Here is a 22,710-nt window from a genome sequence, read left to right on the forward strand (position 1 = left end):
GAACCAAGGCTTTAATAAGGCTTTGACTCACTTTCTAAATGCAGGTAAGATATTTTATAGCTATTTCCAGAAACCAAACCCTCTTTATAATTCAGAATCATGTATTACCTGCTCAGCTTCATACACACATAGGTGTTTCCTTTACTTGTTAATAAAACCTATTCTGCCTTATTGTAAAAGCCAAGACCCCATTTTCTTCTCTGAATTCTTTCAGAAAGAGGCTAAAAGCATAATAAAATATCATCCATTTATTTTATTTTCTTCCCATCATTCATTATTTGAACAAATATATTACCATACTTAAAATACACTCTGAAACTGTGATTTTAATATACTTTATTGAAAAAAGTACACAGTTTAAATTGTTTTCAATGGGACAAAGCAATGGTCACCTCTATCTACCAAGTCCTTTTTCGATGAATCATGACTGCCATATGCCAAATTCACATCTGCATGACTTGCAAAGTAAAAAGATAAATCTTTTTTTCAACATATCTTTAAGAATTTATATCACCAACAGTTTAAAATCATGAAATGCTGATGCTCTGACTATATTTCATGTCCTCTATGTTGCATCATTTCCCAGTTCACAGTTTATCCATGTTTCAGCATGCCAGTTGAACACATCAGTCAATGTCACCTGGAGAAAATCATCAGTAGCAGAGGAAGCAGAACAAGAGAAGGTTTAGCACTAAGGCCTGAGACACCACCACATTCTCTTGCATTTTCCTAAAGAAAATATAACAACAAAGGAAAATAAATACAAGCCTCTACAGTCAATTATGACACAAGATTTTTTAGCAAACATAAACAAAAGCACTGGTGCAAACAACAAAGTCCATAAATTAAATAATACAAGTACAAGGAAGTAATACAAGTACACATTTTGAGCTGAACAAATTTAGGCTGTAGCCTGAAACAACAAGCACCATCTACACCATCCCCTCTGCTTCATACTTTAGGTCTTGTTCTACACTGCATCACACCATCAGGAGCAGAAATTAAAGTTACTCCAGAGTGAAAAGGATGTCTATGAACCTATGCTGTACAAGCCACTCTAATCACATCCTGGGCACTATCAGCTCTCCGTGGCACTGTATTCTGAGTATTCTGCAGAACACAGAGCAGAAAATACATGTGCTGGAGGGTCACTATCCCTCCAAGCAATACTGTGTGTGAGCATAATGACTATAGCATGACAGGTATGGCACTGAAGCAAACATTAACAGCACAAAGCTCCCAGGAATCCTGTGGTCACTGCTTGAGCCAAACTAAGATATTCCTGGCTCAGGAATCCTACCACGTTCTCTGACATGATACAAACCAGTCTGCAGAAGCAGCAACCCAAGACCTTGTCTACATGAGTACACAAAAAACTTGTAACACTCAAAATATCCCTCACTTCCTTGACTACTGAGTCTTCTGAATATTTCACTTTGGAAGGTAGTTTTCCTATTAATTATTTTTAAACAAATAAAAAATTTACCAGAGTCCAAAATAAAGGAAAAGTAGATAGAAACTTACTTCAGGGTGAAATCCATGACACGATTCTGGGCGTCTTCTTATCTTCTGAGATTTTAACCGCTCACATTTGAGGGATTCATTATGTGCAAGGCAGTCAAGGAGAAATTAATACAGTGAAAATCTTCCAGCTCCTTTCTTCCTCTCCATTAAAACCCCAAGGTGATATGTGTGCTCACCACAAGAAAATTATTCCAGTGCTTTCCTCTCTGTTTTCAACAGCACACATGCACTTACACTGCTGACCTGTTTTCCCACAAGTCTGCAAGAAAAGCACACTGCAGGCTGCTTTTGAGAAATTCCAACTTTTGGGAAAAAACTAATCCTGAACTACCTGAACTACAGAACAGCAAAAAGTAAGTGGGGCAACCAAAAAAAATCAAGTGATATATTTACTTTGCTAATTTTTTGTAGTTTTGGAAGGCAGGATTCTGAAACATTTTCAATGCTCCAGTAAAGCAGTCAAACCTTAAATAAAGAGATATCTGTATTAGAAGGAGTTCTATAAGTTCCAATATAATGAGGTCCATTCTTATAATAAAATTACATACTTAGTGCCAAATTTGAAAGATGTTCAGCTGTCTAAAGACGACCTTATGCTACATAGGATCCACATCAGTGTGCCTGCTTAATTCATATTGGCTGTTCAAAAAAGAAATAAAAAAAAAATTTCATTAAAATTCTCATTAAAAAATAGAGAGAGCATATTCCCAGATAGTCTAATTTCAAAGAGCACATATAATGGTTGATGATGTCATGCAATGCAATTTCATGGAAGAAGTTTTTCAATATTTGCATCTTGAATCTCTTTCTGACCAGTTTATAAATAAAAGGATATATCTTATTTCTATAGGTGCCATGGTGATTGGTGGGATAGAATCACAGAAGCATTCATTATCTACTACCACCATGAAGAGGTTGCTACTTGGGATCTGCTGGATGACAAAAGACCTGAAAATTAAAAAGAAAACAAATAATGGTGACATTGTCAGCATTTCTGAGCCACTGGTTCTTGTTAGTTTATCAGACTTTTATGTATTTACAGTCTTTAATGGAACAGACCCACAACACTAATGAAGGTTCCTTCCTCTGCAGCTACACACAGCTCACAGTCCCTAACTTGAGTCTCTGCAGTTGTATTAGAGACTTTGTGCACTCTGGGTCTTGCTTGAAGCAAGATAACTCAGCTCCATATTCCAATGAAGACAAAGTAAGCAACTCAAAGGGAGAGCAAAAAATAAAGATATTTTTTATAAGAAGGAAAGAACCCAGGGCAGATCTGAGAAGGATCCAGTCAATGATGCACAGAGTTTCAGTGAGCTGAACCTTAAGCACTTACCAAAGAGAAAAGGGGCAAAAGGCACTGTCAGATAAACACTATTTAGCCTTTCCTTTGAAACTCAGGACACAATACAAAGAATGTCTTTAAGGCTCAGACCCAATCCTTCGTGAAATTTTAAAACAATCTGTTAGAATTTATATATCCTATCAGCAGCATATTGGCCATATTGAATATCACTGAAATCTGGCAGTCCCAAGAATTAGGTGTTTTGCAGCTTGGTTTGCTGGTAAATGTACAGAATGCTAAGTGAGGGTTTGAGTACCAAGAAGATGTGGAGAGAAACATATTTTTCCTCAGACATCTTTCTTTAAAATACATATTGTCTTACTATAATAACTCCCTGCTTTTTCCAAAGATCACAGAAGATGAAATAGCAGAGAGGGCAGGGAATATTTAAACCTAGCCTAAGAAAAAAAAATTTGGAAAACTTACTATAAAAATGTTGCCAACGGAAAGATTAAATGCTTTGCAGTATTTTTTAAACTTACTAAACCTCCATTAAAATTACACTTAGAGTGATCTGCAATATGTTAACTTTATGTTTATACATGAAATATACATTTATGGCATAATGTAAAAGGCTGAACTTTATAAATGTACCTACCAAACAGCTGGAGCATGTAGCAAGACTGACATCATTGTAATGGAGCATCTGTGGCTTTGTGGATTTGTGTGTGGGAGAAATGAGGCCAATAAAAGGAAAGGAGGGAAAATCTTTAGCAGGCAATAGCACCAAAATTGTACTGCATGAATTTCTCAAAACAGCTCTGAATAAATCAAACAGTAAAGGATAGAAAAACATTACTTTTATTGCCAGAAATTGGCACAATTTGCATTTTGTGCAGTCTGAAAAATATTCATTGTATCTTTAAAACTAGCTTAGAAAAGAACCTGATGGGCATAAAGTGCTTTAACAATTAATTGGATGCTAAATGATTTGTTTCTTTTTGCTGAGAAGGGAGTAATTACTCTTCTGCTTTACCTGTGGTGTGCCCAGCTTCAAGCCCTTTTGTGACCCCCAGGTGAACACTGCAGCCTGTGGAAAACATGTTTAAACCCACAGCCAGGTTTAAAGGTGCCAGTTCATGAAAGCTGGGCAATTTCCCATTCTGTTTATTCCTTCACCCACATTGAGGTGCCCTAAGGGCTGTACAGTATAAGGCTGTTCCTTCCTCAAACTAGAGAGAAGGGAAAGAAAAATTCCTATCACTTCACCTAGCTGGGATGAAAGCACTTAATCCAGAAGAATGCTTCAGCTACAGAACAGATGATGCTGAATAAATTACTACACAGCTAATCTACAAAGCCTAGCAAAATTTTCTGTATTGCTTTATTACTGCAAGCTTTGATAATTCTTGATTTCATCAATTTGGGGAATGCAGTACCTGCATTGATTGATGGAAAATATGAATTAAAGGCAGTTCAAAAAGCAATATATTAGTTAAGTAAAAGCCTTCTTTGCTATCTTAGGAATTGCATTGTAGGTGTAATGACAGGTAATGACACTGACTCTGTTTACCAAACAGTGAATATTCTTACAGACCTACAGTCTCTTTAACTAGTACAGAAGTTTGTGAAGTGTCTCAGCTTATGGTGGCTGCACAGAGCATGGGACTGCTATAAAGAACCACAAAACAGTGAAACTTTTGGCTCATTGCAGCATTTTTTTTTCCTTAGTGCACAATAACAACTAATATCTTGAAAAGTGACGCATTTGGCTTCTCATCTTTGCACTAAATGTAATTTTAAAAGAAAAAGTTTTCTTTATTCAAGCAGTATATGGCTATTTCCCCTTAAACAATTCTCAAACATAATCTGGAAATGGAGCTGTAAAACATACCAACAAGTGAAAACAGAGGATTCAAGACCAAGATTGAGCTGAGCAAATAAATAAGGGCAAAATGTCCATTTTAGTTTTCTATTCTATTAATAGTTTGCACAAATAAAATAAACTTCTTTCAGCCTCTGTAATTTAAGATCATTTCACAGTCATGAGATGATATTCTTACCCTCACCAGATCAGTGGCAAAGTTTGTGGCAGTTGTAACCACCATAGTTGCAGTGTGACTATTGATAATTCAGATGGCACTGCCTCCATGCCCAAAGTGGATAAAGCACACAATCATCCCAGCAGCAGCTCTGCTGCCTGAGATCAGCCCTCAGTTCCCATGGTGACATGCATATGCATCTTTGAAATTCATTTTGGACATTCATGCCAGTAAGTCCCAGGAACCAAATATTCAGAGAAAACAAAAGGTGCATGAACACAGTCAGACCAAAGCCTTTCAGAGACTGAGACATTCCACCAAAATACTTCACTGTATTTGCCAGGGCTCTGTTGCAAGGGAGAAAAACCTCCAGCTAACAGCTTCCATGGCTGCAGTGGGAAATAAACTTGCTGACAAAGTAGGGAGAATGGCATTATCTTTTTGTGAGATCCACTGTGAGTTTCTAAAGTTTCTCTTACAATAACCAGTTCTGAACACCTGCTGGCTTAAGCTGGCATTTGTGTCCCTGGTAATATGGAAACCAATTCCTCTCCAGGAATGAGTAGGGGATTTGGCTGAACTTTATTGCTGCTTTGACAATCAAAAGAAAGTCTACATTTAACTGCCTTATTACTATGGAGAATGTTTCACATTTAAAGGATAAAGCTCTTTTTGTTGTAAGCAGTGTAAAACTTTTGATTTGAATCCTTTTCCTTTACTGCAGTATCATCACCATCATTCGTTAGGGGCAGCACAGGAATAGGCTTGCATATATCTCCAAATATAGAACAGAATAAACTGTTGGGGTTCCTGTTGAAGCTGCATTGAGTCAATAAGAAGCTTACTAATAATTTCTCCTCCATCTTTCATCCTCTGAGGAACTAGCTTGGTTTATTTGATGTGCAGGTTCAGAGGCTTGAAACAGACCTGAAAACAAACTGTTTCTTGACTTTGTGGGGAAGGTGAGGAAGGAAGAAATCTAATACTTGAAAGGGGTAGACAGAGAAGGAGGAAGAAAATCTAGTTATGCCAAACTATTTTGTTAATGAAGGAAAAATAAAAACAGAGAGTAAGTCTGCAAGGAACTCAGTATTTTGAGTCAGTGTTATATGACAATTTTGTCAGGTTGCACACACAGTACTGGTTTCTTTTTAACCTCTTTTGGGTTTGGCCCATATGAAAATGTGCACAAATAAAATGCAAATTGATTTGGAAACAAAACAGCTTTATGTTTAATTGAAAGTGAAAAATGAAAAATATTAATGTGCTCCTTGAAAATTAATTTTTCATTGTACAACTAAAAAGAAAGAGACTTGGACTTCAAGTACTGCTGTGTCCATAATTATATTTGGTAGTCATGCATGATAAGAAAGCACACTTTGAATGAGTGGCTGGTGGCTAAATGACTCTTCCCACAGAAAATCAGTTCTTTCTGACTCCTTTAGACAGCCTATTACTGGGAAAGCATCACAGCAGCACTGCAGGGCAATGCTGGGGTGCAATCACACCTGCTGCCTTTCAGCACAATAACTCAGGCTCCTGCTTTAGAAGGGTGAGCACCTCCAGCTCTGGACATCAGACACAGACTTCCAGGATAATTTGGGGCAGGAGCTTGGCTTTGGGGGCCTGAGTCCTCCCCTGCAGGAGGGTCCTTCTCTCTAAGGGATGGACAGTGATCCTGCAGGGAAATGCATCCTGAACAGGGTGAAACATGATAACTATGCTAAGTGTGGTAAGTAACTAAACACGATAAGGATGCTAAGTGTGGTAAGTGCTAAGCAACATGATAACTATGCTAACATGTTCTTAGAGAGCCAGTCCACTACATTCAAATCTGGTTTGTTGGAGTTTTTTTGGTTTGTTGCTTTCTTTTTTTGTTTGAATTTAAATTGGAATCTCTCCCTTTTATTTGTATATGTAAAACTCTTTAAAGAGTTATAATATATATTCTATTTTTATAATAATTTCTTCCCCAGACTATGTTTAAAAAAACCCAAACAAATCAAAACCCCCAACCTAATTCCCAAAATGCCACTTATTTTGCATATTATAAGAATCACTTTCTTCTGTAAGGAGAGATAATTAGAATATATGCAGGACAGGAGCAGGGACTGAGCTCTCCACACTGTGCTTCTTTCTCTTTCTTCCATCTTTCTGTCTCTGAACCTCTGGGGTGGCAAAGTGTTAGTGAGGGAGCTGGGATAAACCTCTCTGGAAAAGGAGGAAGATGTTCCAAGGTGGAGGAAAGGTCAGGGATGAGAGGACAAGCAGTGCCCTGGGGGAAAGGATAGGAAATCAGGTTATTCACTGCTGCAGGAGGTGGCTTTGCCATGGGGCCTCTGCAGTCTGTCTCCTTAGAGATTTTGGAGCATTTCCCATGTTGATGGGGGCACAGCACGACCAAGGCAGAGCTGTGCCCTTTTTTCTTCCTGGCTGCTGTATCTCCTGACCAAGTCCAGCTCACTGGCCAACTTGAAGATCACACACCTTTCTAAGTCTGATTTCCCTTCTTAATGCAGGTCATTGCTTCACTACAAATACCTCAACCACAGAATCTGTAGGTGATAGGCTTAACATCTTGTCTCTGAAATGCTTTTGGCTTCACCTTTCCTTTCCTAGCATAGCTGGATCAATAACAGGCAAAGCTAAGGTAATTCTATTTCAGACATGCCAGAGATGTGTCTCATCCTGCTAAGCAAACCTAACCTTTAGATTGTTTACTCTCCACTATTTGACTACAGCATCTGCTGCTAATGGAAATCAATACTACAGTTGAGCAGCTTATTTCTGTATTTCCATGCAGGAGAGGTCATCCATTTCCTTGTCCACTGGTGTTAAATTTTGGACAGGATATAAACTGAACACAGATGTGAGGTTTCCCTACTAATAAGCAGCCACTTCCACAGCCCCAGCACAGTCAACCTTAAGGAAACTGGTTCAACACAGAATATTTTGTCTGTGGGTGGGCCAGGCAGCTGTAAGAGAGGGCACAGTGATAATGGGTTGCTCAGACTCAGGATCCCAACCACCACCACTCCTTGGTCATTTGCACTGAACTATTTTCCTTCTCCTGGCCTGCAGCCCTGCTGCCATTAGCTGGTGGCTACTGACACTGCTACAAGGCTTGTTTCAGCAGCAAAGAATGGCAGGGAAACCTCCTGAGAGCATTCAGAAATCTCTGACTTTCAGATCCATGGCTCCCTATTTTTTTCAAACAGCTGCAAAGGGTAAAAAGTGTTAGAGGGAACAGAATAATGTCAAGCAGCATGGAACTGGGAAGACACAGGATAAAACTATGCTTGTGGGACCAGGACATTTAGAGAGAATATCTTCCCATTAAACTGAAGAGTGGGAGATATTTCTTTGTAATTTGGAGAGTATTTGAACACAGCAACAACACTAAAAGCAATTCAACTTGTTTAAAAACAATGCTATGTGTTTCCTGTTAAAAACGATACTTCAATATTGCACTTAGCTTTAAAAAAACCTTGTCCATAAGTAATAATTGCTGATCCATAAGCTGAATTTTACAATCAGTATTCTCTTTTAATTTTACAAAAATCTCCTGCTGTTACATCTGTACTTATGACAATAGACACTCTGCAGTAGAATATGTGGTCATGACAAACACATGGCTTAGGATTTTAGTCATATCAATATTTTAATCACTGTTCAGATTCACTTTTAATTCCATGCTCAGGAGGTTTAGCAGCCTGATTTAAGGGCAAAAAAAATATCCATATATGTATTTTCCATTTGTTTCCTTAATGATCACTGGAATACTATTATATATTTTACTGTCACAGCAATGACTGTGGGACTTAAAATCAAATTATGAGTAGAATATCAGAGTATTGTGTTGCCAAATGTTGCTCCTGCACATACATAATCATATCAATCATTTTTATGTGACAATACAAAAGATCCTTTAAATCCCACTTGTTTTGCTCAGGCAGAGAAATCCTACAAAGCAGGGAAGAATTTCACTGTGAGTAGTTTGAACTGAAATAACCATAGGACATTATTTTCAAATTGGCAACCTAAACAAATGCACAAAGATGTGAGGAAGTGTCTGAATTTCCATGGAGCTCAATTTAGCCCTCAGCTCTTGAGCATCACTGTAAACTCAGCCTTTTCTCTCTGGGTGTTTCAGTGCATTTTTTGCCTGCAAACCTCCATTAATGAACTTGGAGTATTTTGGATAAAGATGAGTTGTAACTTTGGGATTACATTTCACATCTGTCAAATGTGATTTTTCCTATTTTTTAGAGAAAGAAAAGAAAAAACCAGCATGAGGGCAGAGTAAATGGAAAATATTGTGCACACTGCACTCAAATATGTGTTACTCACATAACTGTTGGTTGCAAACCTTCAACCCTAATGGTCTGGAACAAACTTTAAGCATTCAACTGAAGTGCAGATAGACTCTTTGCTGTTTCCCAGCTCCCATCATGTGTTTTCCAGGCTGCTGGCCACATTTCCAACCCACCTCTCTCTCACTTATCACATTTTTGCAATGAATGAATGAAATGTTTATATCACAATCAAGTTGTGCTACTTGTTTTTTGGGGTTTTTTGTGGGTTTTTTCCCCAAATAAATGATGATAGAAAATGGAATAGCTAATGCAATTCATAAAAATAACATATATGCCAATATCAACATTTCTGAGAGCTGGAGCAGCATATAAATGGTTCTCTCACAGCTAATGGTTCTCTCACATGAAAAGAGGCAGATAAACTCCCAGCCTCAGGCTTGTAATTGGATCCTGACCTCATGCTAGCAAAATACTGCCACCACATACAGCCTGACTGACTGTAGGACAACTTGGTATCAGTGCAAACACAGAGCAAAGTTTAGCACTGAGGTGAGCAGTGGCATCCTCACTGTTCTGTGCCTGTTGAATGCTCAGAGCCCCACAGAGCTGGGCCATGGCTGGAAACCCCTCTGCTTCAGCCAGGATCCCCCAGAACTGCCCATCCTTGCTCACTCCCCACCAGGAGGAGATTCTTTCTCAAATAACTGATGCTCAGACAGGGTACTTGACCAACTGCATGTTAGGAGTGCTGCAAACATCCAAAAGTTTAGTGTGGAGCCTTTAGGGTGACAGAAGATCCTTAGTGCAAGAGGCATTGGACTGTTTGTAACCTTTCTAGTGAAGCCAACCTTCCATATGAGTTTCAGACCTCCAGGTTTAACTTGAACTGGAAATTTTTTTTCAAAGAAATCAAGACCAAAAATCCCACAAACTTTTAATGTTTGCCAGCATTCATACCCCTGAAAAAGCCCAGGCTGAGTGTGACATACATGGGTCTCCAAGAGCAGGGTCTATCTCAGAGTGACCAACAGAGGAGACAGAGCAACCAGCATAGAGCAAATATCAGAGGTCTCCTAAAGACTTTTTATTTGACACCTGGTTAACAAGACCACAACAGAGAGGTCAGAGAAGATATCCAGGCTGAAAAATGCAGTTCCACTACAGCATGTTAGCAAATATGTGTTTATAGCAGGGTTCTTTAGCTCTGCACAAGTAGTTGTGGTTTGTATTGACAGACATCTCAGATTGTGTTTTTTAAAATACTATATGATTTCTAAGCTAGGTTCTAAACATAGCTTTAAGATTAAAAAGCAAGTTGATAAATTCTGGTTTAGGAAGGCTCACAGATATCATATGACATTGTAAAAGTAACTTTTGAATTGCAAGAATTAGTAACTACTCTTTTCCACAACTTTAGCTCAAGTCTCATTTCTGCTATGACTCTAGCAAAGAGCTGCACAACAAAAACTGAAGTATGAAAAGCAGAAATGACCAGAAGATTCACATTAAAGATGAATAAATTCTGGAGCTAAACTGCTCAGTGGATGTGCCCACAGTGTGCTTAGCAAGAATGTTAATTTATTTCTGTAACCATAAACTTTAGCAATGACTGAGAAGGCCACATCTGAAAGACTTAAGCACCTTACATGCCATCTTTTCCATACCCAGCTAAAGCTCTGTATTGTTTTACATAATATACAAATGTTCCTTGCATGGCTCTCAAATCTTAAGATTCACGTTGTTTCTCCAAGTTAAAGATTTTAAAAAATCATTAAGCTGTCCCAGACCCTTTAGAAAGGAAAGTGATCTGTGTAATGATGTCTAAGTCACGTTTGCATTGTTTTTCATCTGCCTATAATATTAATATATTACAAGCTAAAATTAATGTTCTAGTGTTAGCAATCCTTCACAAGTGTGCCCAGCTTTAAGAATTCATTGCAATGTTTCTTAATTTCAATCATTTTGCCTATCCCAAGCTGTTGTTAATAAAAATAATATATATTACTACTCAGCTCTGTATATTATGGCATACATACAACTTTTTAAATCCCTTGTCATTGCATCAGCTACTATCTATCATTTCATTAATATTTATTAATGCTTGTTCAAAATGTAAAATAAAGGCAACTATTAAGTAGATTATGATTTGTATTTTAATGGAGTACTGATTTTAACTATGAAGAGTGAATGGGTGCAGATCATCACATTCACCTGCAGACATTTTATTGGAAGTGGGGAGTTAAGAGAAAGTGCACATCTTGTCCTACTGGTGAGAAAAAACTGATAGCTAAATTGCATTTTTGCTAAAATTCCAAGATTTTATGGTGCTTACAGAGGGAGACAGTGTATAGAAAACTAAAATGCTCCAGAATTCAACAAGCATACTAAAAAAGGTCTGAAACAAAAAAAAAAAAGAAAAACCCAAATTCTCCAAGCAAACAGAAATTCTCCAGCCTTGAAAACTGCCCAAAGGATTGTTAAACTGATGAGTGGCAGGCACAGACCTGCCTGTAACTTAGATATGTCTTGCCCTATTATTTTATATACCTTTTTTCTTAAATGAAAATAGTAATTTACAGTGTTTCCTGAACTGGACATTCAAAATATACATTATCAAAGGGTAGAGTTAAATTGCCCATACAGTGACTTTAAATTACACCTGCATGTCAAACATTATAATCACTGGTGCCTTTGAAGTGAAGAGAAAGTTACTCAGCCTGCAAGTGGAGAAGTGTGGGTAACACACAATATAACATTTTAAGCTAAGTATAAAGACCTTTAATAAACAATTCTAGCAGTTTAAATTGCATAATTTGATACTTTTTACTAGGAAAGAACAAGGAAAAAATATTTTTGGATCTTCTAGAGTTTTGGGGTTTTGGCTAAAATAAGTTTCTTGAAATGCTGCTGTTGCCTCAAATTTAAAGACTTTTTAACAGCCATAAGTATTCTGCAGGTCTGGAAGATCTGCTTTTCAAAAGAGAGATGCAAGATAATTCCATCATCTTAGATTGTGATCCTTTAGACTTCAACAATGAACCACTGAGGCACGCAAAATTAAGTTTCCCTTGAAAATATTCCTTTGGCTCCATGCACATCTAAGCAATCTCTCAGAAATTCAGGTCTGTAAAGACCAGTCCTGTGCAGACTGCAGCACACCTGTGACCCAACATGGGCACAAACCCCATGGTTTTGTCAAACCCATTCCTGTCCACATCGTCCCGTGGGTACCGGACACGGCTGCTGGAGAAGTAACAGAGCAAAAACAAACTGAGCAGAGGGTGGGGAAACAGAGACAGCATTTCCCTCAGGATCATAAAAGGTTGATACCATAAAAAAGAATACAATCCATAATGTCTTTTAGAAGACTGACTATAATTGCTGCCCTAAGAGCTCCAGGACAGACACAGGAACGTTCTGACACACATCGCTCGAGCTCCGAAAGAGAAGGAATTGACTCCTGATGCTTTGGCTGGTTTATGTGGCAAGCTGGTTTGTTTAGAAGTAAACTAACTACATCTGAAAAGGCAAATTATTATTTATTTCATGGGAAATTGAACTGTGTATTTATCTTCACATTTTAAACATGATCAAGTACAGCAGTTTGGCAAGCTTCTACTGAGGAAGAAATGCGGAAATATTTCAGCAAATGGTGGTATGTCTCCAGATTAAGTGGGTTTTAAAAACCATTACCATTTTAATGTCTGCAGATTTCACTGCTCCTGACACTAATACACTCATGCCCTGAGCAGTCTGCATCTAATTTGTGTTGTTATTTATCTGTTACTGCCAAATCTGTGCATTTAGTGGACGAGTCTGAAATTTGCCATTATAAATCCACGTGAAGGGTTCAGTGTCTTCCTGAACTACACTTCCATTGCCATTTACCTCTTTTATTGACAATAAACAGCATTCAATGCCCATTCTATGAGAAGGCAAGAGAAGCAATTTGGTTTATTGATGATTTTCCTTGTTAACTAAATGTCTGCTTACTAACACGCTATTGGGACCAATAGGTGATGCATGGGACAGTGTTTATTCAAATAAGTAGCCCCTATACATTTTAACAGGCAATTTACATGAGATGCCCAACAAGGTAAAGTAAACACAGTAATCTTTCATATCTGGCATAAATAAAACATGCATAAATCTTTCCCAGGGTTAGGATGACTGTACCTAAACACTTGCTTGCCTCCCTAGTGGCAATATGGCTTTCTTATATTTACTTTCCTCTTTGTGTCTTAAGATTGTGAACAAAGGATCAAGTGGAAACAAAACAGTTTCTTTGGGGTTTTGGTATTGACCTTGTAGACCCATGAGTGCTGCAATTAAAAGAGAAGGGGGATTTTTTTGGAAGTAAGGCCAGATTTTTGATCTTCATCCAAGTCCAATATGTCATCACACATGAACAGGAGAGGTTAAAAGGGCAAATTTTTAAGCATTTGACTGTGCAACTACTGCCTAATCTGTATACCCACAGTTTTTACAGTGAACACACAAATTTGGCAACTATACACTCAACTGGCTCCTTGCAACTTTGAAATTTTAACATGTATGCTTAAAGTATAAATAGTCAGATGCCTAAATTGCCATACTCACCTTCATAGCAGTTATAGCTAAAATTAATAGTATTTTCCTAAATTAAGCTTGATGAAAACATTTGAATTTTCATGCATAAATGACAAAATGCAATTAGACAAAAACATTTTTTTCTACAAAGAGGTGGGAGGATATACTAAAAAGACTAGCAAACATTTTATGATCAAATATTTTAACAGCCATCATTCTTTCTAATTTATAACAACTTTGACATGCTAAGGATGCTTTTCTTAGACACTTTTAGTGCAACTAAAATTTGTTATGACGAGATCCCCAGAAGGCAAAAACTGGTGAGGTACCCAGTGAGCATTGCTGAAGAACCTTGCTTAACACACTTATATTTAAAATTGGCTAAAATATTGGGGCAATACTTCATAAAACCACAAGCAGCACTGAGATGTTTATATAGTCTAAAACTTCAAGCTTGATGTCTAATCAGAAACTCATCCCTGAGCAGCACAACACCTTTAAATCCCATACCAAGCACATGTCATTAGTGTAGCTCTGACTCCACAAAAGAATGCCAGTTGAGACTGACAAAAAAAAAATATATTTCTCTTTGCAATTAATTGATTTCAACATTGAGGCTGTGACAGAACAGTCTATGATATAAATTTTCAGAAGTAATGGGGTTTGTTTGTTTTTTAGTTTTTTTTTTTACTGTAAAAGGGAATAGCTTACTGGAAAATATGAAACCATTTCAGATTTTTCAAAAAATCCCAGTTTTTCTCTCTTGTTGACAGTGCTTAGAAAATGTGGGTTGACTTGTTTTTGATTGTTATTTAAATAACAGATTAATTTAATAATCATTGGGATATTGAATAACAACAAATTATGGGGTGGGACAGCCAAACCCTGACCCTAATGACATTCTTATGTAAATTCTTATTTTCTTTTAGGCTCCTGCTTTCTTAATAAAACCTATATTTTTGAAAATTGTTTTTAAACATTGCAATTTATCCCAAAGAAGTTTGCTTGTAAGAGATAAGTTTACATGTAGGGAGTGCATTTTATAGGTCTGTATATATTTAGTGCCTGACTCAAACCTGCTTAAGTGCATAGGTGTCCTTCCATTGAATGAGTTCCCAGAGATGGCTGAAAATGTGAGCCAGCTATTAAAAAAAAGCAGGTAGTCCTTTCTACTGCTTGATTTATTTTAGGATACTTCAATTTAAATCCAAGTACCCACGAGAAAATTTACGACTGGAAAATGTTCATGAATTTTCATTACTGTAGTTGGTAGCTGTCCCTCTTTGCATGGGCAGGGTTTTTCTACAAGATCAGTAACAGCACACCCAGGACAGAATAAAACTGAGCCTCTGCCCTCACCCTGTGACCTTGCTGGCTGACTGTGACTTTGTTAGCAGAACCACAATGTTTGTGCCCCAAAATGTCTTATCTAAGTAACATTATATGGTTTCAATTAACATCAGTCATCATTTTTACTTCTACTAAGAGACTGTTTTTAGTCTCCTTTTCAGACAAGGGCTCTATAGTAGTGCCTGACACTGCAGGAACAAAAGCCAGGGACTGGGGTATCTTTTGACACAAACTTGCTTAAAGCAGAACATTTGCACAACTTTTATATGCAAACTTGTTCACAATATACTGACTTTTCTAGTGTCTTTCAAATAGTTTTTCAGTATTCCAAAGGGTGCATAATCAGGTAAATATTTACAATTATCTTCTTCTATTTGCAATACATATTTGCAATTATATATCACAGATCAGCCTATAACATGATCCAAGGAGGACAGAGAAAACAATTTCACTGGTTCAAAGTGATGTTCACAGGTTAAACACTGGACACAGTGTCAGCTCCAGACTTTCTGTATAAAAGATTGAATCTAAATTCTGACTGATTGAACCCATCATTCTTAAATTACAAATATTAAGCAACACACTTGCTTGTAAAAATATTTATTGGTATAGAGGCTATGAAACAGAAAACTGGGTCAGAAGATGTAGGTCTACAAAGGACTTTGGGTCAAATTCCTTAACTGTTCTGTGGCAAAGTGTCCTGGGTTATAACAAAAATATTTGGAATCCAATGCAGTCTGCAATCTTAGATGCAATTTGTAGATTGTTAATGACAGTGGGTAAACGATACAACGAACAACTTTCCCATGAGAATCTAATAGTTCTTCTGGATTATTTCTTTAGGTTTTGCCCTTGCTTGTGGAGAAAAATAATGGGTGCCTTGAGATCAGTTTGCAACTTACAGGGTTTTCTTTTATTTTTTTTTCCACTGTGGAACACAAAATGTTTTTCTATGAAAAAGATCTTAGTGCATTATTTTTGAAATGCTATAATTTTCACTAAACTCAGTTTCCAACTTGGTGCTTTCCAAGTATTGCAGAATTGTATTATTTTTGAAACTTATTTCCTTTGACCTGAAGTTACCTAGAAACACAGACTAAAATCTGTATGCCTCTGAGAAAACCTAGTTCTGTTAAATTAATCTTCTTTGCATGGAATCATGTCTGCTTGCAATGTTTAAACAGAATATTACAATGGTTAGGGTTTGAAGGGACCTTAAAACCATCTGGTTCCAGCCCCCCTGCCATGGCAGGGAGACCTTCCACTAGACCAGGGTGCTGAAAACCCCATCCAACCTGCCTGGGAACACCTCCAGGACTGCATGGTAATTTGTTGCACAACTTCTCAGTAACCTTCTGTTAAATTATCACAAAATAAGGCTGCTTAAATTCTACAATGCTGGCACCAAGCACTCCCAGCAGTGTAACCTTCATTGTATTTGATATGTCAAGTGGAAAAATCACGGCTTGATTTTGTTGAGTTTGTACTTTTCATGCAGGGGGACCTTTTGTTGCACTTAAAGGGTTCCAGAGCATCAATTTACAAAGCACTCTCATACTTCTATTCCACAAAGCCATACAAAACCAATTATTCATACTAGACATTAACAATTTCCTTCTACTTAAAAGTTGGTCAGTACTAAATGAAAAGTGAATATTAGCACTTAAAATTTATCTCCAGTGTACTTACTCCTATTTCCTGTTTTAAAGTAATGAAAATATCAAGAAAGTTTAGGAGTAAGTCCAGAAGCACACCTATTGACTTCAAAGCAAAGTTTTCACCTTTATTTGCTAATTGCATACTGATTTAGCCTGGAAAGGAAGAGCTGTAACAATTTTTGTTTAACTTATAAATTCTTCCTGACATTTATATTGATGGACAAATTATTGCTGTAAATACTAATCTCCCTGGTGATGACAACCTCTCAGAATAAAGGAAATCCAATTAAGAGACTTATCAAAGTGCAGAAATTTGCATAAGCAATACCTATGCAATTCCACAAGTAAAATGTACCAGAACTACAGCCAAAATGTCACAGCACATGGGCACCAAATGGAGAGAAAATGCATTTGCATTGTGAAAAAGGAAAGCTAGGCTGGTCTTCCTCTTCTTTTAGCTCAATAAGGGACAAGTTTACAGCAGCACTGGTAGAAATGACATTATAGCACTGTCATGTGAGATTTGTTATTATTAACTCAGCTTCCCAGCACTGAAGTTTGGAGAATAGATTTAATCGTCTCCCACTCTTTCAGACTAACAGTTCCAAGAAGGAAAATCTGGCATTCCAGTAAAAGAACCAGATCTCACTGTACCACAAGGGAATTCCTAACCTATCCAGCAGGGTTTCACTCCTGGACAGGAGACTGAACAGCACTTACCTTTTGAATCTAAATCTTACAGCCAATGCCCTCAGAATGCTGCCTGCATTTAGGAAAAGTACTAAAGCATTCACAATTTGAAATTAACATAAGCCTCTACCACCTTTACATTTTTTTTTGGTAGAAAATAATCGGCATGGCTTTAATTTAAGAACATCAAACTTTTAAGTGACCCCTGTAAGAGGAGAAATGACACCTTGACAGAGGTCAGTACGTAGGATAAAACACAACAGACTTGCACGTTCTTCAGCACAGCCTTGAATAATTCAGTTTTATTGCTTTGTCACAAACAGTTGTATAAAAAAAAAAAAAATATTGAAAGGGCTTACTTGAAACAGTCATCGCAAGCAATATTCCCCGTGGTCTCCTTTATAGTGCGCTCGGAAACAAAGGCTGGATACTCAGTATCACAGGGCTCTAGGGTTTGTTTCAACCTCTGCGCTATAGGCACAGGAAAAAACATCGGGATGTGAACATGAGAGGAACAGCACACGGAGTTGTGAACAACAGGAGATGCTGCACTGCAGAGCTCGCACAGAACGGAAATGTTACTCAGCTTCTGCCACCCTGTGAGATTTCCTAGGCAGTGCATAACACTAGTTTTTCAATTAAATTAGAAAAAAAACTTTATCCATGGAATGGAATTTTGCAAGACATCGCTGTTAAAGTAGTTATTAATGGTTTAGCCATTGCCAACCTACTTTATATTTATGCATGAGTTTTTATTCTTTCTGTGTAGACCCAATATGAATTTACTGACATTTTTATTTCAGTGGTGCTGTGCATCACTATCCTTTATTCATGTGAGTTTACATTTATTTGATATGCAAACTGTGGTATATTTTACTGAAGCCAAAACATCTATTTTATATTGCAGCTTGGGAATCCTTGGAGGGTTTAATCGTTAAAATAACTCTGTGGGTGAGAGAGGCAGAAGAGTTACTTTACCCAACAGCAGTGCTTGTTATCTGCTTCCCAAAATAGTAATAACTAAGACTCCATAGTACCTTTAATCTGAAGTCCTTGCAATGCAAGGAAAAAGTGTCACTATTTCCATCTTAAAGACTGGGAAACTGAGTTTCCAGGAAGCAGTGGGGCTGGTTCAAGGTCGAGCTACAGGACAGCAGCTCCTCTGACTCTCACACTCCAGAATCTGTCGCACAGTGTTTCTCCCTCATTCCTTTTCTTTTCCCTCCCCACCCCTTCATTCTTCCTAAACACAGATACACTTTGCACATCAGCACAAATGTTAACCCTATCTTAAACTAATTGCTAAGTGAGAAAACAAGATGAGATATGACAAAAATAGGTTACACTGAACAGGCTCGTGGGCTGGACAGACTTCCCCTGGAGATGATCTATTTCAGTGAGTGCATCCACTGAGCAGTGCCAGGGGAGCCACCACATCTGCATTTCCAATCACACAGGACATGCATTTCTGAACTTCTTGTATATAATAAAACAAAATTATTTCATGAAATGCACAGATCTCAAAGGAGGTACTAAAGCTGGTCAGAAAATTTTTGTTATTTCTGATGTTTTCACTATGGTTGTGACATATTTAATAGTTCAGCATTTTTTAGAAAATTGTCTTACTAGCTCTACTGCACCTCTTCCCTTTCTCTTATCTGTTGTCAAGAATGACTGGAGTTTACCACCTGTGTTTTGAGTCTACCCTCACCTGTATCAACATGTGGCTTGTGTAACAAGGAGGCTGACAAAGATTCATTGGGCTCAGATTTCCTGCACCTCACTGGAGTGCAGAAGATGATGGGGTTGTCCAGGGGTTAGGGTTTTTTCTCTCTCATTTACAAACGTGATGGCAATTACAAGATCTTGTGCAGAAATATTTTCCATAGTAGGGTTTGGGAAATGGGCAGGTGTGTGTGGACCCTCCAGCATCCTCATAGTGTATCATATTCTATTAATGTCACAATTTGAGTGGGAAGCAAGTTCTCCACTTGAGGAACTGATATTTTTTCCTGAGCTTTGTTAAGCATTGTTAAGTAAAAAATAAATGTACAAGTTTATTAATCTTAATTTCATGAAGTGCAGTCATAAATATTACAATTCTTTGTGGTAACATAGCATTTACAGAAGAACATACTTAAGCATGTGTTTTTCTCTCCTGCTATCTGGTGAAATATCTTCAGCTTTTATTTTCTAAAATATGCTGCCACCTAACCAGATATGAGCTGGGCAAGCACTACCCTAAAATTTCAATATTTCAATACCTAAAAGTATTGGCATTCTAATGAGTGTGATGAGGGGCTATTTCTAATACTCTTAACTCCTAAAAGAAATGGAGCAAGTGACTTGTGAAATTAAAACTTCACTGTCAACTAAAACATGGATGGAAATTTCTCAATGATACTGGTCCATCAAAGTGCTGCACATGAAGCAGAAGAATTCAGTTTAAATCTTTACACCAGTCAGTGACACACAGCACAATTTGCCTATTAAGTTGTCACTTGAAGAGCACTGCTCTTGTAAAGTGGCCCTTTACTTTTGAACAACACTTCTGAGAATGCCATAAAAAGTCTGTTAAAATATAAAAAGACAGCTTACACTGAAAGCTTCCCATTCTTAGTGGAACTATTAAAAATTCTCATTATTTCAAATGAAGATTCTGCATTTTAAAAAAATATTTTGAGTAAATTGAATTTTAATGCATTTAAATGTCTATTTTAAATGGAATGATAAAAAATAAAGATCAGCCTTTTTAGCATAAAACCTACTATCTTAAGCTTTAAAAATTATTTCTTATGAAATAATAGACATGGACATATTTCTGTACACTTTTTTTGAAATGGCATTTATCAGCACAATAACTCTACATTTTATGGCAGCGCTAGAAAAAATAAACGTTGGGCAATTAAAAAAAGTCAGTGTAATTGCTTTATTCACCAAGATTGCTTTGGAATGAAGAAAAATGTTTTTAAAAACCATATTTAATCATTATCTACTATTTTAACTTTGCTGTACTGTGTTCCTAGAGTGCACACAAGCACTTAGTTGTTATTCATAGAAGATCTTAATTCTCTTGTGTTTTAGGAAACATTAACAAAGAAGAGGATGCTGGAATAGGAGGAAAACTATTATCAGATGTTTATTATTTAATCTAAAACAGTGCACACACATCTGAATTCCAAAAGTCCAATTTCCTTTAGACATTTCTGCCATTATGCCAGGAAAAAAAAAAATCACACTTACCTTTAGCTGTTAGATCAGAGTGCCACCAACTGCATAGATTAAATTCCACCAGGAACCTGGAGAAATTATTAGAGTTTTCACATTACCCCACAGAATGTTTTCAAAACACTAAACTGGCAGTAGCTTGATGATGTTAATCCTATTTTAAATAAAAGCTAACACAGAACTGAAATTCAAGTTACTGGTATAACTCTGGGATTAGCAGCTACTGCTATTCTCATATTTTTACTGTTTTTTCAGGATTTTTACTTCTGAAAACTTTTTCTGAAATTAACCCCATCAATAAATCATAGATTTACCCATTTTTAATTTAAAATATTTATTAAAAGAGAAAAGATTAACCACTGTCTAATCAACTCTAACTAAATTGCAAAGAACACTAAAACAGATCATGATTTACTTGGAAGAATGAACTGAAAAGAGTCAGTCAATAAGTTGTAAGAGTAAAGAATGTGAAACCAATGTCCAGTTCATCATATGCCCATGAGTCTACAATATTTATAAATATAGAAAGTTTTTTAACATTTTCAAAGCTGTAGCATCATTTAACACATTTTAATATAATTTCTTTCCCTTATATTCACTTAGAAAGCTGCATTTCATCTCAATCTCTGCCCTCTGGCAGCAGCCATTCAGTTAATTCTCCTTAACTCTTACTCTGAACTTCCAATAAAGTTCATACAATTTACAATTAAACAAAATGACTACAAGAAAAAAATCAGTTCTATGTCAGTAAAGATAAAACTATGTCAGTAAAGATAAAATTCACTCATATCTGCAGCTCTGCTTTCAGATGAGAAGAAAAATAAATAATATAATAACATGACACATTTTAAGGCTTCCTCTTCTCCATATGATATTGCTATTTCTTAGGCACCTTCTCTTAAAAATAATGATCATATGAATTAACTGGGAATTTTAGAAGAATTAATGGAGATAGAAAATTCAGCAACATCTAAGTACACCTTAGCTGGCACCATAATGGGTTCATCTTACAGAATTTTATGGAGTGACAAACAATACAGTGAGTCAGGGTAACAAGTTTCTCTTCTGACAGCAGCCCACTCAAGCAGCATCACAAACAGACAGTCATGTATCTAAAATTTAACAGGAACCACAGAAAAAATTGTGTTGTGTATTGTGATCTGCTAAATAAAGACATGCAGATATAAGTGAAGACCATGAATGCAATAAAAGTGAAACTGCAGCTACAAAGCCAAAATTTTCTCTGATTTTGAAAATGCAGAATTGGAAAAAAAATGGACAAATATTATTACATTTAAAATCATGTAAGAAAAGCAGCACAATGCATGTAAAATGCAAAAGGTAGAAATACTAATATTCAAAAGTACAGTTATTTAGTAATTCATAGAAATAGTTGTTACATTCTTGATGAAATCTACTTACAAGACAAGTTCAGTCATAATCCACTTCACTGCAGCAAAGAAGGCATTATAAGGCTGAAGAGAAGCAACTCATTTAATAAAAAGGCAACACATGCAGCATTTAAATCTTAACTGATTTGTTCATGTAAAAACAATGCTTTGGAATATTCAAAAGCATGTGGAGCATAAACCCCCCCTTTTTCAATGATCATGGAATATTATTATCCTGGTTATTAAAATGTATAGCAATGAAATTTCCTTTTTATCATGCTTGGTCATATACACGGATTATCAGTGGGAAAAGGAAAATTTTTGCAAATGATTCTTAAATCTTTAACCTCTAGGGGTTCCTATTTCCCAGGCTATTGCTGGAGGAGCAGCTCAGATGGATAATGTCAGCTTTTCTTGGGCTGAGTTCACGGGCTTGCATCTCTGTAATGCAAATCTCTATTCATCACCTCAGCCTCATTAGGCTCAAAAAAGCTTCTGGAATCTGAATTTACCTAAATGTTTATCTGTGTCATTTCACAGTCCAGTTGTAAGCACTTTAAGAAGTTGTTTCTCTCCTATGTTTTTCTGCATCATAACAAATACAGCAAATCCTTTGAAAATCCTCTGTTTACAATACTTCTAATACATTCTGAATAT

General features: G+C 36.8%; 1 protein-coding gene across 1 annotated transcript in view; it reads right to left on the reverse strand.

The window, feature by feature from the left end:
- Positions 1-282: 282 nt before the first annotated feature.
- Positions 283-22,710, reverse strand: part of CACNA2D3 (calcium voltage-gated channel auxiliary subunit alpha2delta 3) — a 372,509-nt gene continuing 350,081 nt past the window's right edge. Inside the window, exons 32-37 of the mRNA XM_056501471.1 lie at positions 22,085-22,137; positions 20,678-20,733; positions 17,794-17,905; positions 2,360-2,472; positions 1,525-1,607; positions 283-729 (exon numbers count right to left, since the gene is read on the reverse strand). Coding sequence (XP_056357446.1) covers positions 637-729; positions 1,525-1,607; positions 2,360-2,472; positions 17,794-17,905; positions 20,678-20,733; positions 22,085-22,137 — 510 coding nt within the window. The 3' untranslated portion in view covers positions 283-636. The remainder of the gene's footprint in view (positions 730-1,524; positions 1,608-2,359; positions 2,473-17,793; positions 17,906-20,677; positions 20,734-22,084; positions 22,138-22,710) is intronic.

The sequence above is a fragment of the Oenanthe melanoleuca genome, chromosome 12, assembly GCF_029582105.1.
Source record: "Oenanthe melanoleuca isolate GR-GAL-2019-014 chromosome 12, OMel1.0, whole genome shotgun sequence".
In the NCBI taxonomy this organism is placed as follows: domain Eukaryota; kingdom Metazoa; phylum Chordata; class Aves; order Passeriformes; family Muscicapidae; genus Oenanthe; species Oenanthe melanoleuca.